This window comes from Hemicordylus capensis, chromosome 2 (assembly GCF_027244095.1).
Source record: "Hemicordylus capensis ecotype Gifberg chromosome 2, rHemCap1.1.pri, whole genome shotgun sequence".
NCBI classification, from domain to species: domain Eukaryota; kingdom Metazoa; phylum Chordata; class Lepidosauria; order Squamata; family Cordylidae; genus Hemicordylus; species Hemicordylus capensis.
In genome coordinates, this window is record NC_069658.1 from 168,098,720 (window position 1) to 168,116,143 (window position 17,424).

Here is a 17,424-nt window from a genome sequence, read left to right on the forward strand (position 1 = left end):
ACTGGCGGCACTCAAGACTGAATTCAAGACCTACATGCAAAGTATGTGCTCTGTCACTGAGTGATGGTCCATCCATCCGCTGTCCCCCTCTCTCTGGATAACACAGAATCTTCATAACTCATTGCTAACAACATCTGGAGTTAGCGGGGTTTGCAGGAGATATTCATGTTCAATTGGCCCTCAGGTATATTATCTTTAAAGTCCACCTTATTTGAGATAAGTTATGGTTAAATAAATTAATAGTGAGGCTCTCCCTGGTTTAGGCCCTGAGGTGGCCATTTTGCTGGGGTTGGCAGGAAGAGGAGATAGTTGCCCTTAACAGATGTCTGGAAACTGCAGGAAGTAGTTGGCAAGCATGTCTAGTGGTTGCTGAATTACTGTAATGGATTGTTGTCACAGCCTAATAGACTTGCTGTAATTTAAGAGTCTACAATTAAGAAGACACCTCCAGTCTATACTTGTGCATATTCTTTGACATAAGCCGGTGCCCCCCCCCCGCCGCCCCAGCACTTCCAATAGCTCTTTGTTTTGCATACTCATATTCTGAATTCAGTCTTCCTTTCTAGAGGGCGAGGATTTCTTTATTTTAACCCATAATTAGCTGTGTTGTTAAAATTACCAAGTTATTCTGATAAATATCATAAGAACATAAGAACAGCCCTGCTGGATCAGGCCCAAGGTCCATCTAGTCCAGCATCCTGTTTCACACAGTGGCCCACCAGATGCCACTGGAAGCCCACAGGCAGGAGTTGAGGGCATGCCCTCCCTCCTGCTGTTACTCCCCTGCAACTGGTACTCAGAGGCATCCTGCCTTTGAGGCTGGAGGTGGCCCATAGCCCTCCGACTAGTAGCCATTGATAGACTTCTCCTCCATGAAGTTATCCAAACCCCTCTTAAAGCCATCCAAATAGTAACCAACACCACAGCTTGTATCAATCATCTGGTTCTCTCCATTAAATTATTTGGATCAGCTAATAATTCTAATCAGGAGAATTATCATTTAGAAATGAAATAAATCAGATTGGGCTCTTAAATAGAAATGAGGAAAAACCTCCTAGTGCCTCACCTTAGGAACTCATCTTCAAATCATGAGTCAGGCCAAGAACCATAGAAGGTATTAATGTTCCTTTGTGATGGACTAGGGCGGTGATCATCACTGTTTTTCAAATGGGGGCCATTTTGGCAAAAATCCTCCAAGGTATGGGCCATTTCACACAAAACTAACCACAGCATAGTGCTGTGTTTCTCCCAGTGCTGGGGGAGGCGGGGCCTTTAAGAGAAACAGAGCCCAGCACCATCTTGGAAGGTGCACAAAGGGTGCTGGGAGGCATAGTCTTTCCCAGTACTTTATCAATAGTGCTCAATGGAGGAAGCACTGGGAAGGACTACACTTCCCAGAGTCCCATGTGAATCTTCCAAGATGGCACTGGGGGTTAAAAGGGCTCTATTTCCTTTAACGAAGCCCCACCAGTGCTGAGCACAGTGGGAAAAGTTGCTTCCTCACAGTCCAAGGGGGGCTGCACTGAGTATTCTGCTTCATGATTAGTCAGTGAGCTGCACTTAGTGTCAGCACTGTTCATGGGCCTTGCAACGAAGAACATAGGACTAGGTAGTCTCTGGTTTTTCTAAAATACCATATAATTTATGGATGCATCCATTATAATTCTATATTGTTTCCATTACTCTAATCAATAAACAGACCTAAAGAGAGAGGTTTGCAGAGAGCAGAGATGTTAAGCATTCACCATGTTTTATTTATTTCAGTATGCTTTATGAATACCTCCTGGAAGCCAGAATAGGGGCTATTTTTTAAAAGGGGATAAAGGAAAGGAAACAAGGAAGCAATGAGTCTTTAACGACCCTTTGAAGCAGCTTTTGGAAGTTCTAATAGGAAAATGTCTTCCCTTCAGGGAAGAGACACTGAGAGGGATATAGATTTACTGTCCCGATTTCAGAGACCCATGTCCTAGTCATCGTCGTCGTCATCATCGTCATCGTCGTCGTCGTCATCTTCATCAATATCATCATCATCATCTTCAGTGTTTATTTTCCCAGAAAGTACGTCTTCTATCCAATCTTCCAATTCCTCCGCTGTGGGAAGGTTGTCATCATCCCTGATGTCCATCCAGACACTGTCAGCCTGAAAGCAAAGATAACACAGAAAGAGTGACAATGATAATGCCATCATTGAATGAGAGGGGGACAAATGTCCCCAGGTCACTGGTTTTGGGGGTCACCTGACTGCCTCCCTCCCACCCAGCAGGTGAACAAAGTGCTTGCTGGCTGTGAGACGGGGACAAGTGGCACTTCCATGCCCAATGCCAGCCACACCCCCTGAATCAATATCAGAAGCATGTCAGCACAGGGGGCATGGTTGGTGCTGGGCACGGAAATGCCACTGGTTAGTCTCTTCCAACTGGCAAGGTGAACACTTTGTTTGCCAATTAGGTGCTTCCTTCCCAGTGAACACATCTCACTGCCTCACCGACTGGTATAAACCAACTGGTGGCACTTTCATGCTGTCTGTGTCAATGTGTTTCTGACACAGTGGGCATGGCCAGTGTGGAGCCCAAAAGGTAGATGGCAGTGCACACAGCAGGGCCACCATGAAGGCAGGCAGTGGGAGGCCACAGCAAACCTTCCTACACCCCTGAGGAGTGATGAATACTTTATTCACATACACCTGTAGGAGTATGGGCCAAACTAAACATGGCAGTAGTGACCCATTTGTTTATAAACCAGACTTGGGTTTAAACAAACTGATCTTGGATTATAAAGATGATCTTGACCCATTCAGTCTGGCTTCTGCTCAAGGTTTAGGACCAAGAGATCCTTGGTTGTCCTGGTGGACTACCTAGAGCAAGAACTGGACAGGAGGAGCATGTCCCTGTTCTGCCAGATCTCTCAGCAATGTTTGATACCACTGACCCTGGTATCCTTCTGGGCTGCCTCGAGGAGTAGGGATTAAGGGGCTTAGTCTTACCGACAGTTACAGTCCTGCTTTGAGGGAAGGATTCAGACAGTGGGACTAGGGGACTGTTGCTTGTCCCCTTGGCCTTTGTTCTATGGGGTTCTGCAAGGCTCAATCCTGTGCCCCATGCTATTTAAATCTACATGAACCTGCCACGAAGTGAGAGCTGTGATATCACCAATATGTGGATAGTACTCTATCTTGCTTCATCATCTGATCCCAGAAAGTCAGTGGATGTCTTGAACTCTGGAGGCAGTGACAGATTGGATGTAGGCAACTAAACTGAGGCTTAATCAAGACAAGACAGAAGTACTCAGCTGCCATGTTCCACGGCACATTGACACCCCACTATTTATCCTGCTCTTGGCATTCCCATTCGCTCAGTGCCTGACTTCCAGTCCAAGGAAGGAGATAACTGCTAGCCCTAGTTTGGGTGCATTCCTGGCGTCTTGGACACAATACGATCATAATGAGCCAAGAAGGGACGATCATCTCAGTGTTACAGCTGTTCACAGAATGGGCTAACAGAACAAAAAAAAAAGTGTAATTGGGTAAGTAAAACATCAGCTCAGCTCAGAAGAAGCCTTAATAAGCTAGCACCTGCTATGCCAAAAGCTGGTCAAGGTCTTCTGTGCTCTTTTGATAAGGGCTCAGGAACAACCCCAATGAGTCACGCTGATAATCACTCCCCCATCTTCTGCACCCACCCCTTGTCTTTTGGAATGCCTGAATTGGCATCCCTGCGATTCCGAGGCCCACTACATTCTTTCATTTAGAGCAATTAAGAACTGTTACTGGGATGGAGCCACCTAATGGTGCAGTGGGAAATGACTTGCCTAGCAAGCTAGAGGTTGTCGGTTTGAATCCACACTGGTATGTTTCCCAGACTATGTAAAGCAACAGCAATATAGGAAGATGTGGAAGGGCATCGTCTCATATTAAATTTTGGGAAGAGAGCTGGTCTTGTGGTAGCAAGCATGACTTGTCCCCTTAAGCTAAGCAGGATCCACCCTGGTTGCATATGAAAGGGAGACTAGAAGTGTGAGCGCTGTAAGATATTCCCCTTAGGGGATGGAGCCGCTCTGGGAAGAGCATCTAGGCTCCAAGTTCCTTCCCTGGCATCTCCAAGATAGGGCTGAGAGAGATTCCTGCCTGCAACCTTGGAGAAGCCGCTGCCAGTCTGTGTAGACAATACTGAGCGAGATGGACTCAGTATATGGCAGCTTCCTATGCTCCTATGTCTAGCCATCCTTCGAGGCCATTTGTTTTGCTATACAGAAACCTTGCCTTTTGCACCTAGTGTGCACTTCCCCTCTTCCTTCCTTTTGGGCATGCTGGTTTTCTGTGCTGTAGCCTCAGATGTATCCTTCTCTGGCTTTCATCACACATGTGTTATAGAGAGCCATCCCCTCTCTTGCAGAGGGTGAGTCACATCTGCTTCCCCAGTTCCTTGGGATTCCTTACCCTATCCCTAGTTTAGTGGACTCTGGCAAATGATAGTTTAAGGCATGCTGCCATCTCCTTGTGCCAGAAGGAGTACTAACTCAGTCGTCCCCCCCCCCCCCCGCCACCAGCCACCCACCTGCAACAAAGGACCTTCATCTCCTCTCCTGCTAACTGAGCAAAGAGGCACCTTTTAAAAGTGGTGATTCTCCTTATTTAGCAGGGGGAGAACAACTGGCCCTATCCATCCCCAGCACAGCATCCCTCCAGGGGCTGTTGCTGGTGTCCATCATCTTCTGTTTCTTTTTTAGATTGTGAGCTCTTTGGGGACAGGGAGCCTGTGTGTGTGTGTGTACCATTTTGGGGACCTTTGTTGAACAGTGGCATATAAATATTTGTCAGATTCATATTCTAGAGAAGGACATCAACACCTTTGTGTTCCTTGCTCTCCAGCTCTGCAGACCAGCGTGGGCTTGGTATATGATTGTAACTCTGCCCTTTTCTCCTGGTCTTTCATCCCTCATCTCTCTCCCTCTATGTAAGGAGCCTCTGAAGCCTATCCATCCTCTTAAAGACCAGCATCCTGTCATCAGGATCCTCTGCAAAACGCTGCCTTGTCTTGTACATTTCTGTGCTTTAATCAATTTTTAAAGGAACCTGTCTCAACTCTTTTACGCTCTTCGGAGTACCCTAACATTGATGCTCTCTTTACTTGCAGCCAGCCTTCTAGCCACTTCATAAAATGTATATAAAATGTTACCTCCAGCCTCTGAGGCAAGATTATTGATTGACTGATTGATTGATTGATTGTTGAATTTATATACCACCTTTCATTAAACCAAGGTTGTTAATGCTCCAGATACCAGTTAAAGGGGAGCAACAGCAAGAGAGAGGGCATGCCCTCACCTCCTGCCTGTGGGCTTCCCAAAGGAATCTGGTGGGCCACTGTGGGGAAAAAGATGCTGGACTAGATAGGCCTTGGCCTGATCCAGCAGGGCTTTCTTATTACATGACTGTATGCATGTTTGCACCCAGTTGGAGTTCATTTCTCCCATTTCCGTATGTGTGACAGAGACTTGGTTAGATGAGCTGGGCGGGGTTGGTCTCTCTCAGCTCTGTCCTCCAGGTTTCCTGAGTGTGCAGCAGCCCCGCCTGGAGGGTCGGGGAGGGGGTGTTGCAGTCATCTATTGAGAGACACTCCCGATTTCCAGGTGCCCAGTCAGGCAATCTCAGAATTTCGAGTGTTTGTCCTGGAGGGTGGGCCTCCAAGATAGGCTGGGGATTCTGCTGGTGTACCGATCACCCTGCTGCACTTCAGTCTCCCTACCTGAGCTGGCGGGGGTGGTCTCGGAGGTGGCCTTGGGTTCCCCCAAACTTATTGTTTGGGGGGATTTCAGTGTCCACACTGAGGCCCCCCTAGTGGGTTCGGCTCAAGATTTCATGGCCTCCATGGCAACCATGGGCCTGTCTCAGCTGGTATCGGGCCCTACCCACATAGCAGGACACACTCTGGATCTGGTTTTTGCCGACCGGGGAATAAATGATCTGGAGCTGGGGGAGATTGAGATAACTCCTGGGTCATGGACAGATCATCATCTGGTGGGGTTTAGTTTGACTGCTACCTCTGCAGGGGTGCTGGACTGATTAGAATGGTCCGCCCCCAGAGGCTTTTGGATCCGCTTGAATTCCAGACGGCCCTTGGGGAGTTTCCAGTGTCCAGAGCTAGAGACCCTGTCGATGCCCTGGTTGATCTCTGGAATGGAGAGATGACCCAGTCTGTTGACACGGTTGCTCTTAAACGCCCTCTCCAGCTTGGTGGAGCTCGTTCGGCTCCTTGGTTTTCCTCGGAGCTTAGGGCGATGAAACAACTTGGATGATGGCTGGAACGACGCTGGAGGAAGAGTCATGCTGAATCCGACCGAATACAGACTAGAGCCCATTTTAGGGACTACTCCGTGGGCAGCGAAGAAATGTTTTTTCTCCGCCTCCATTGCATCTGCTCAGTGCAGACAAACAGAGCTGTTTTGTGTGGCAAAAACATTGCTCCACACATCCCCCCAGGTAAGGGAGGAATAATCTATTGTGGGGAGGAATAATCTACAGCCCATTGTGATCATTTTGCTTGCCACTTTGCAGATAAAGTCACTCACATCCGTGCTGACCTGGACTCCAGAGTTTTGGCAGTTCCAGCAGACGTGCCTTTGGTACCATCTGGTCCTGTTGTGTTGGATTCTTTTCAGTTGGTGAAGCCTGAGGATGTGGACAAGATCCTGAGCAGTGTGCGAGTGACATTGTCAGTCGGCAAAAACCAGATCCAGAGTGTGTCCTGCCATGTGGGTAGGGCCTGATACCAGCTGACACAGGCCCATGGTTGCCATGGAGGCTATGAAATCTTGAGCCGAACCCACTAGGGGGGCCTCAGTGTGGACACTGAAATCCCCCCAAACAATAAGTTTGGGGGAACCCAAGGTAAGGATTCCAGCTGCGGTAATATCTGTGGCTTTAATTGATTTTATAATGGGGCTTGCTTGGAGAAAACGTGGACAGGATTGGGCTCTCTGAAGCTTCCAGCAAATATTAAGGTTAAGGTACCCATGAGGAAACCTGGTTATCTGGACTTAATTTCCCTCCTCTCCCACAATGCTCTAGGTACAAAATAGCTCTTCTATGAGTGGAAGATGCTTTTCAAATGCAGGAGGGCATGTGTGGATCCCCAAACCATTAATGCTTTTCTTCCCTACCTGTGAGACAAATAAAGCCCCATAGGGGTGTGCATGGAACCGGCTGGCCCAGTTCGGTTCAGGTGCGACTGGGCCAGTTCAGTCTGGCACCCCCCAACCCCAGTTCGGTCCAGTCCCTATCATGCTCAAATGGCCGCTGGAAAAAAATGGCCACTGCCCATGTGCAAATGGTCCCTGTGAGGCCCTAGGCCATGCCAGTCCTCACAGAGGCCATTTGAGCATGCACGGCGGCCTCCAAAATGGCCACCACGCCAGTATAAGGAGGACTGAATGGGCACAAAGGATTATTAAAATGGGCCATGGCGGTGATTTAAGAGGCTGGAGGGGGGAGGGGAAACCTTTGCAGACCCACCCCCCCGGCAGCCTTTAGGAAGTCCCCCCAAAGGGGCAACAGGTAACTTTTAAAAAAATCAATTTAAAAGAAAAAAAATCATAAACTGGGGGGGGTGGTGGTTCAGCCCGGCCAGACTGGGGGGCGGGTTAGGTTCTAACCCAAACCCCCGAATCAAACCCCCAAACTCCAAACCCCCTGAACCAGTTCACACATCCCTAAGTCCCCATTTATTTCTCCAGCCTACTCTACACAGGGAACATAGAAATATAGCAAGCTGCCTTCTACCGAGTTAGACCACTGGTCTATCTAGCTCAGTATCATCTGCATAGAATGGCAGCGGCTTCTCCAAGGCTGCAGACAGGAGTGTCTCTCAGCCCTATCTTGGGAGATGCCAGGGAGGGAACTTGGAACCTTCTGCATGCAAACATACAGGTGCTCTTCCCTAAGCGGCCCCATTCCCTGAGGGGGATATCTGACAGTGCTCACAGGTCTCTGATTCAAATGCAAACCAACACGGACCCTGCTTACCAAGGGCACAATAGCCAAGAATGTATGCTTGCTACCACAAGACCAGCACTCCTGGTCTGAAGGAGCTTTCTTCACTGCCCTCATCCAGGAACTAGGGAACTATCTGGGGGTGGCTGGCTGGCTCCACCTCTTGTGCTTGAAGACAGGGCTGTGTTTGTGGGCAGAGCGCTGAGGTGCTGGCAGTGATGCCAAATGTTTTGGAGACACCTGCTGAACAAGTAGAGCAAGGGCTAGAGTGTATCTTGCTTCAGGCAGCCAGGTGTTTTGAGCCTCCTCCCTCCTTTCTCCCAGTGCAGCTCAACTCTGCAAAAGGAGTTTGCATGAAGTAGCCAATATTCTGCTGCTTGAATAGCAGGAGGCTTAAGGCATGGGGAGAGCAACAGGCCCTATCCAACCCCAGCACAGCATCCCTCCAGTGGCTGTTGCTGTTATTTGCCTTATGTTTCTTTTTAGATTGTGAGCCCTTTGGGGACAGGGGACCATCTTATTTTTGTACTATTTATTTTTCTGTGCAAACCGCTTTGTGAACTTTGGTTGAAGAGTGGTATATAAATATTTGTTGTAGTAGTCATCTCTGCTGACTTTTTTTGTTTTTATTTTCTTATGTTTGGTGAGGACTGGGGAAGATAAAAGCTTCCTGGGATTCCAAAAAAGGGCAAAAATATATTATGGCAAAATGAACAGGAGGCCCATGATTGTTTTAATCACTGCCCCACAATTATGACCTGACCTCCTATAGCTGTGATGGGAGCCATTTCATTTATTGAGGTAGGGGAAGCACTACTGAGGTGCCACATCTAAAACTTTCATTAAATAAAACTTCTATTTGCGGAACTCCCATTCAGCGCTGCATGGCAACTGAAAACGAGGCTAGGCATATCCACATTTTACAATAACAAATCTCATATTTTGTGAAGAGAATCAATTATGCAAGGCAATCATCTTGTCTAATATATTCTGATTACAATATCTAGATTTGCATAGCTCTCCATTGACACTGGATACAGAGCTTATACTGAAATGAACTGAAATGAACTTCTCAGAGAGGGAAGCTGAAGAACTGAATCAAACAGAAGTGGCAAAGATGATGTTCTAAGCCACCTTGAACAATTAAATAGTTAACAAATCACCAGGACTAGTTGGCATCCTCCCAAGAGTTCTTAAAGCACTCAAATGTGAAATTGCTGGTCTTCTAGCAAAAAGATCAATGTACGTTGTCCCTACAATCAGGCTCTGTGCTGGAGGACTGAAAAGTAGCCAGTAGCCAATTTTCAAAAAAGGAATTCATGAAATTACAGGCCAGTTAGCTTAACATCTGTTCTGGACAAACTGATAGAAGGCATAGTTAAAGATAAAATCGTTAAACAATATAGAAGAACAGGCCTTGCTGAAGGAGAATCAGCATGGCTTCTGCAAAGGTAAGTCTTGCTTCACTAACCTTTTGCCATTTTTGAGAGTGTTTCTACAGGCATGGTATGTGGATAGGGATAATCCAGTTGGCATAGGATGGGCTTACACGGTTGCAGGAATTGTGGTGGAATGTGGGTGTGACTGTGTGAACCCACACCACACCACACCACACCACACCACACCACACCACACCACACCACTAAGAATTATGCTTCTGTCCTGGGGCAAAACCCAGCATTGTTCATCTAGAATCGGAAGTACTGTCTACACTGACTGGCAGCAACTCTTCAAGGTTTCAGGCAGGAGTCTCTCCCAGGCCTACCTGGAGATGTCAGGGAGTGAACCTGGGACCTTCTGCATGCAAACATGCAGGTGCTCTTCCACTAAATGATGGCCCCCATCCCTTAAGAGGATGATCTTACAGCACTCAGACGTAGTCTCTCATCCAACTGCAAACCAAGGTGGATCTTGCTCAGCAAAGGGAACAATTCATGCTTGCTCCCTCAAGGCCAACTCTCCTCCCCTAAAATTAATCATTTAGGAACATAGGAAACTGTCTTATACTGAGTCAGACCTCTGACCCATCTAGTTAGATGCTCCACGAAGTGTGCTCCACGAAGCACAGGAGAGGCTTGGGCAAGGAGGCTCCTTACCAAACCCTCTCCTGTGCTTTGTGGAGCACAGCTCAATTGAGTGGCCATGAAGCAGTCCTGAGACAAGCCGCTGTAATTTTTATTTTCCCTGCCGACCACCACGTGCCAAAGCAGTGGCATGAAGTGGCCCTGGGATGAGCAGCTGCCACCGCCACATTTCTCCTCCCTCCACCTTATTTCTTCCTTATTTGCCAGTTTGCTGACTTCCTTCTCAGCATTCCTCTCTTCTCCCATGTGCTGAAGTGGAAAGCATGGGTGCTTCCTTCCTCCAGCAGGGATGGGATGCAGAGAGGCAATTCCTGGCTCTGCCCCCGCCCCCCCGCCATGAAAGTGGGTACCCAGACTTGGGCCCTAAGGCTGGTCCCAACAGCACCACTGATGGGAATGTGATGACAGCCAAGAGCTTGGGTGGCTTTAAGTTGGACTTAAACAAATTCATGGAGGACCATTTTTATCATGGCTGATAGTCAATGGTGATAGGCTACCTCCAGGTTCAGGGGCAGGATGCCTCCAAATTCCCGTTGCAGGGAGCAATGGCAGGAGAGGAGGCATGCCTTCACCTCTTGCTGTGGGCTTCCCAAAGGCATCTGATGAGCCAGTATGGGAAACAGGGTGCTGGACTAGATAGGCTTTGGGCCTGATCCAGCAAGATTCTTCTTTTGTTCTCCTGACTTTACAAGACAAAGGAAAGAAGGTGTAATTGGGAATTAGGATAGGGATTAAGAGGCTCCCCACTCTCCCATAACAACCTTACTACTGAACAAGAGATCAACTTATCTAAACCGAGCCAGTTCAGTCCGGGGGGTGGGGTGGGGGGGCATTCCCACTGCTCTTCACCACTGTACTCAGCCTAATCTCTGAAGCTAAGGAGGACTAATCTTGGTGACATCTGGTGGAAAACTTTCTAGAAGCCCCACCTATGCTGCAGTGTGAGATAGCTCAAGGAATGCAGGTTACAGATGGAATGCACAAAAGAAAAAAGCAGTTTCTGGACTTTGGGTAGGTGACAGATCAAGTTCTCGTTTGATTCAAAGGCTCCTGGGATGTGAACTTGCTGATACTCACATCTGTGACATTGACCACACCAATCTGTGGCTTGAATAAGTCAATCTTGAAGGTCTTTTCCCAGTATATGATGAGCTGTAGGAACAAAAGAAAAATGAAGCATGTTTATACAGTAAAGTATGTCACAATGATTTTATGAGCAGTGATGAATTAGTCATTCTAAGCAGCAGTGCAAAATCTACATGCCCCCAAACTGCTGGGCTCCTAAATAAATGAGTGCTGAAGACAAGAGGGCCTTCTCATTAGTAAGCCTAGGGTTACTTAGCTACCCCCCCTCCAAGGGGAAGGGGTTGGGCCCCCCTTCCCCAACCTTTTTCTGCAACAAATAGAAATTGAAATTGGCTGTTTAAGAATCCCTGGTTGGGGCTGCCTTTTAAACCTGACCCTGGGAACCCCCACTGCCATATGTTACCGTCACAGTGCTGTAATGGAGTACCCTGCTTAAGTGGCTACCTGGAGTGTTTGTGCTTGTGAACATACATCATTGTAGCTTCATCCTTGGGAAGTGACACACTTAGTGCCCATCCTGTCATCCCGTCCCCTTTTCCTCCTGGTTGCCTGGATAGGGGAGCAAGGGACAGAGTGGGGAGAAGGAATGCCCCTGTGTGACTTTGCTGCTTGACAGGCTGACAAGCTTGGGCTGGGATGTGGCAGCACCCCTGTTGACAGGCAACTGCATTGCTGCACTGGAGACAGGATGGGTCGGCCTAGTGCTTGGAGAGGCAATCAGTGAGAAGCAGGTGTGATCCCAGGCAGGTCTATGCTGCCATCTCTATGACTGTAGTTTTTTTTAAAAAAACACGGAACTGCAGTTATGGCAATGTCCGCCTTTGGACGTAACACTTCAGTTGCCAAACATCTGGTGTCAGCAGCGAACCTTATTGCAAACCGAAGGTTCAAACTGGGAGTTTGGTGAGGCAAACTGCAGCTTGCTTTTGGCGTGAAACTGCAATTGCACAAATTTGGACGAGTAACGGAGTTCCAACTTCTGCCCCATTTAACTCCGGTTTCGCGTTACGTCCAAATTCGGCCACAGTATAGAGTAAGAAGCATGACTGTGAGCCTATGTGGTCTGTTCCCAAGTCAGAGGCTATGATTTCTAAGTAGGCTGAAGCTTGGGTATCTCTCACTCAAAGGTTGCCTATAAAGAACCAGGTGTGTGTGTGTGTGTGTGTGTGTGTGTGTGTGTGTGTGTGTGTGTGTGGGTGGTGGCAGTAGCTTTGGTGGTAGTGGCAGGGTACCAGAACACAACAATGAGAACATGATCCCTCCTCTCGCAGCTCAGGTCTCTGTCTCTCCCTCCCTCTGAACTGGCAACACTTTTGCATCCTCAGTTCTAGGTATCTTAGAGAATAAAGCCATAGTGAGAGCTAGTTAGCGATTGAACCGATACCAACAGTGGCTGACAGGACTACATTTCCTAGAGGAAGTCCTATTGAAATGTAATAGAGTAACTTCTGGTTTGAGCTATTGAGTAATATAGTCAGGATGTAGGCTAGTGTTTCTGGTCAGATAGGGGTCTGTCTACTCCCCCTCTACTAGTCCTTTTAAAATTTTGTGAAATAATCCTACTTGACAATTAAACAAGGATTTGTAAACAGGAAATCTTGGACAGAAATCTTAGGATGAAAGGATGCAAGGGAGAGGCTGCTTAACCCTTTCCCCTTTGGTTCCCTTTCAGCTCAAAATCACCCTTCTAAAAATGCTGCTTTTTCACACACAAGGGAATAGATGTAGCGAAAGTATGTGGCCCTAAATATTTTTCCCACAGATGGAAAAACAGCTTGGGGAGGGTGATTTGAGCTGTAAAAAGAATAGGGAGGAAGCCTCTCTCTGGGTATCTTTCTTCCACTCAGACTAGCCTATTTTGAGTTTTTAAAAACTCATAAAATAAAATAAAAAGCCCTCACAGAATTCTGTATAACATATAGTCGGAGTCTCAGAGTTGTTGAGAGGAATACATGAGGAATGTATAAGGACTGTAATTCTTATCTGTTTTACATTTGCTTTTGCATACAGAAGTGTGCTATACACAGTATGATTAATAAATGACAACCATCCCAACTGCTCACCAGAGGAAAGTCATCTGGATCAATCCACACGATGCTCAAGTCAGGATTGTTGGTGTTGTCTTTGGCAACTTGCTTGACAATCTCCAGGAATTCAAAGCCATCTGAAATGATACTCTAATCTAAGTTCCTCTCATGCATACACACCATAAGAAGACTGCTCCTTACATTCGTCAGGATGAGAATGGTGTTCCACAAACAACTATGCTGGTGGGAGGGGAAGGAGACATCATTGCACACCTTTCTGCTACACAACTAGCTGTGCCCTTTCCCAGTTCAATCACTAACTAGTATAACATCTGACAACTGAGTCTGCAATGCCCTTTCTCAGGTTTGAAGGGATTGGCTACATAAGGTCTGCAAACCCTACTGAGGCCTTCCCAGGTAAATAGACCCAAGGAGGGAAAACTTCTCAGAGGAATAACCTTGGCGGGTCAAATTCACACAGGAGTCTTATGTTGTCTGTTCTCAGTCAGGACAAAACTTGCTCAGTGATTTGAGCAAAGGGGTACAGGGTGGGTTTGGGAGATGCTAAGAAAGGAAGGAGGGACAACATCTGATGACCATGGATGTGAAAGGAGATGTGGGTTTAAAGATAGCAAAAGAAATTAAGAGGTGGGATGATGAGTCAGTGAGTCTGTTGGAGAGGTGAAATTTAGGGATGTGCTCAAAACGCAATTTGGTGTCCAAATTGTAGCACAATCTCTTTAAAACTGAGGGCTTCCCCAGCCCTTTGAACACAGAGGAGAGCAAGTCCTTCTGCTTGACACCACTGCATGCACTGGCAGTGCTCTCCCCCAGCTGCCCCCACGTGGCACTGGCACACAAATAGCCTCCGCTCATGCTGACCACCATGCTGATCACGCAAATCAACCATGCTGGTTATGCAAATGGCTGCAGGCACATGCTGCGGGGAGCACCACGAATATTGCAATGGCAGCGAGCAGAGGAGGAGCAGGGATGGATCTGCTCTCCTCCATGTTATAGGGGCTATGGGAGCCCACAATTTTAAAGGGATTGTGCCACAATTCAGATGCTGAATCGCATTTCGGCACATTCCTAGTGAGCCTGAGCAAAAGACAAGAGTCCAGGCATGGAAAAATATACTTGGGAATCTCATAGTATCTTCACAGTTTCCAAATTCCTCTGCTATAGAAGGTTTTATCTTCTGTTGCTAAAGCCACGTTGCTCCTCTGAAGTCCTACAATAATCTTCAAACGTCTTGTCCTTGTTCTTAAAGCTCTCTTCCTCCCTACTCTAACAACTATATTCCCTCCCTTCTCTGTCTTCTCCTTACTTCCTCCATTCAGCACAAACTCATCTGCTGTTATCCCTTGTCATTTCCCCATCACCATCCAAATGCTCCTTCTGTTCCAGGCATGGGGAAACATCCTGGCAACCTGTCCACTATAGGCAAAGTTACTCTGTCCAAATTCTTACTGTCTGGAAAAAATGGGATAATATTGTGGCCTCCATTTAGTTCCTGAAGCTTTTTAGCTGCTGAACTGCTGTGATAAATTTGTGCTGAATCTGTTGAGGGTTTTTAAAATAGTTGTACTGTTTGGGAACTTACTTTATTTTTAAAGTGGCTTTGTGGTCCTGCCAGACCAAAAGGCAGGGTATACATTTAGTAAAGAAGAAAAATAACAAAAGCTTCAGGAACTCTAAAATTTCCAAAATACTTGTAATACCTTAAAGACAAATTTATTGCGACATAGATTTGTGTGGACTACAGTCCGCTTCATGAGATGCATGAAGAATCATCAGTTGGCAGATGTATACACGGGGAGAGAAAATAAATTTAAAATGTGGAACCATGACATGCAAGAGGTACTGTCTGTAATAAACGGAATAATCTCATATAAAGGAAGAGTATGTTCACAACTACTTCTTGAAGAGCAGTAGCTTATTCCCTCCACATTAACATTAACTTCAGAAGCAAATTATTTCACATTTGTTCTATTCCTATATAGCCACATCCACAAGTCTCTGCTTTGCTGCCAGGGTGAACAGAAAAGTACAACTGTCCATAAGTATGAATCATACAGCAGTAGGAGCACATTCAGTGGTAACCTTGTAGTAGTAGTAGCAGTAGTAGCAGTAGTAGTAGTAGTTATTATTATTATTATTATTTTACATTTTATATCCCGCTCTTCCTCCAAGGAGCCCAGAATGGTGTACTGCATACTTAAGTTTCTCCTCACAACAACCCTGTGAAGTAGGTTAGGCTGAGAGAGAAGTGATTGGCCCAGAATCACCCAGCAAGTCTCATGGCTGAATGGGGGATTTGAACTCAGGTCTCCCTGGTCCTAGTCCAGCACTCTAACCACACCACCATGCTGGCACTGGGAACACACCCGACATTGATCATTTTTGAGGTTTCTGAGAGTGGCATATGCACTGTACCTCCATACAGCAGCTGGAAACAGATGCTCCAGCCTCCCCATCATGGAAGTGCCCACCATCATGGATAAGGAAGCAAGACCCGTGAACAAAAAAGGTGAATAATGATAAATGTATAAACAACCAGCTCTCAACACACATCAAAATAATCAAACACAACTGTATATGAAAATTCATGTAAAAAACCAACAGCTCTTCTAAAGCTGTAATTGATATTAAACAGGAATTAGACGAGTGTGAAACTAATTTGAGGTCTAGCACCTCTCCTGAGGCAACAGACACAAAAATGAGAGAAATTGAGGGGGAAATTAAGCAATTTAAGGAACAACTTCTTCTCTTTAAAAATAAAAAAATTTCACGTGATGAACGTGATTATGATTCAGCAGAGTTTAACTGGACGGCCCCTCCTCGGTTCTGATGTAAATCTGTTTCTTGGAGAAATCCTGTGAGTTCCTCGGAATACACCGATACTGATGAGTCCATCCCTTCTGAGGAAGAAGGTTCCTTATCTAGAAAGCATCCTCTTTTGGATAGAACTGTTAAAAATAGATCAGAAGATTCCCAGCATTTTTTTTCGGAGCAATCGTTGCCCCCGCGGCCGACCCAGACCTTAGTTGTTAATCTTAGTAATAAATGTTTGTCCCCACATCAGCTTAAAGTTTTACAGCTTGACTTGGGATTTGTTCCTACACCTATGTACCATGACATCAACACTCGGGTTGACCTCTTCAGGTTAATCAGATCGATAAAATTGAGAATTTTTTCCAGGAATGATCCCATAGGTGAGGGATCTCCCTTCAGACGGAAATCCACTTTTGTTCCACCTGTTAATTCCCCCAATGTTACTGTTTTTCAACAACTTGTGGAAAGAGATATTGTCAGAGTAGAAAAAGAGATGCTTGGTCATCATCGATACTGAGCAAATTTTTCTAGAGAAGACCACTCTGTTCTAAACACACTTAAGCAGGATCCCGATTTGATCTTCAAACCAGCAGATAAAGGCGGTGCCATTGTTGTTATGAACAAGACTGATTATTTAAAGGACATTTCTAGACAATTGGATGACAGGTCCTTTTATCTTCCTTTAGATAAAGATCCCACTTCCAAAATCATGTCTATCATCAAAGTGATAGACATGATTTTGGATGAGGCTAATCTCTTAGGTTTTATTACTGATGTTGAAAAAAATTTTTTGTTTAACCCTTACCCTCGGGTACCTATTTTTTTATATTTTACCTAAGATTCATAAGCCGGATCGTCCTCCTAAAGGCCGCCCTATTGTGTCAGGTTCCAATTCCATCCTTGAACTTCTTTCCGTCTATATTGATCATTTTCTCAAACCTTCGGTCTCCCGTTCTCTATCTTTTATTAAAGATCCAAAAGACTTTATTATGAAGGTTGAAGGTTTTGAAGTCCTCCCACCAGCCATTTTATGCACATTAGATGTGGTTTCCTTGTACACGTCAGTACCTCTGGATGAGGCCCGTACGATGGTCGAGAATATTTTGTTAGCCCGTCCTTCACCACATCCTCCCACCTTTTTTCTTATGGAACTGGTTGATATTGTTTTTGAAAACAGTTTTTTCAGACGCCAACATCAATTTTATGCTCAAATCAAAGGATTGGCAATGGGCTGTAGCCTTGCTTCCTCTGTCGCTTGTCTGTTCATGGCATTATTGGAAGATAAGTTTGTTCTGAATTCAACATCTAATCCTTTTTATCAGGATATATTACTGTACAAACGCTATATTGATGATATCTTCCTTGTTTACAACAATCCCTTTACTCTTGAACCCTTTGTTTCTTG

At 46.0% G+C, this 17,424-nt stretch overlaps 1 protein-coding gene across 1 annotated transcript in view; it reads right to left on the bottom strand.

Annotated features, from left to right (window-relative positions):
- Positions 1-1,733: 1,733 nt before the first annotated feature.
- CASQ2 (calsequestrin 2) overlaps positions 1,734-17,424 on the bottom strand; it is a 63,508-nt gene continuing 47,817 nt past the window's right edge. The window contains exons 9-11 of the mRNA XM_053301435.1: positions 13,218-13,318; positions 11,146-11,220; positions 1,734-2,140 (exon numbers count right to left, since the gene is read on the bottom strand). Coding sequence (XP_053157410.1) covers positions 1,967-2,140; positions 11,146-11,220; positions 13,218-13,318 — 350 coding nt within the window. The 3' untranslated portion in view covers positions 1,734-1,966. The remainder of the gene's footprint in view (positions 2,141-11,145; positions 11,221-13,217; positions 13,319-17,424) is intronic.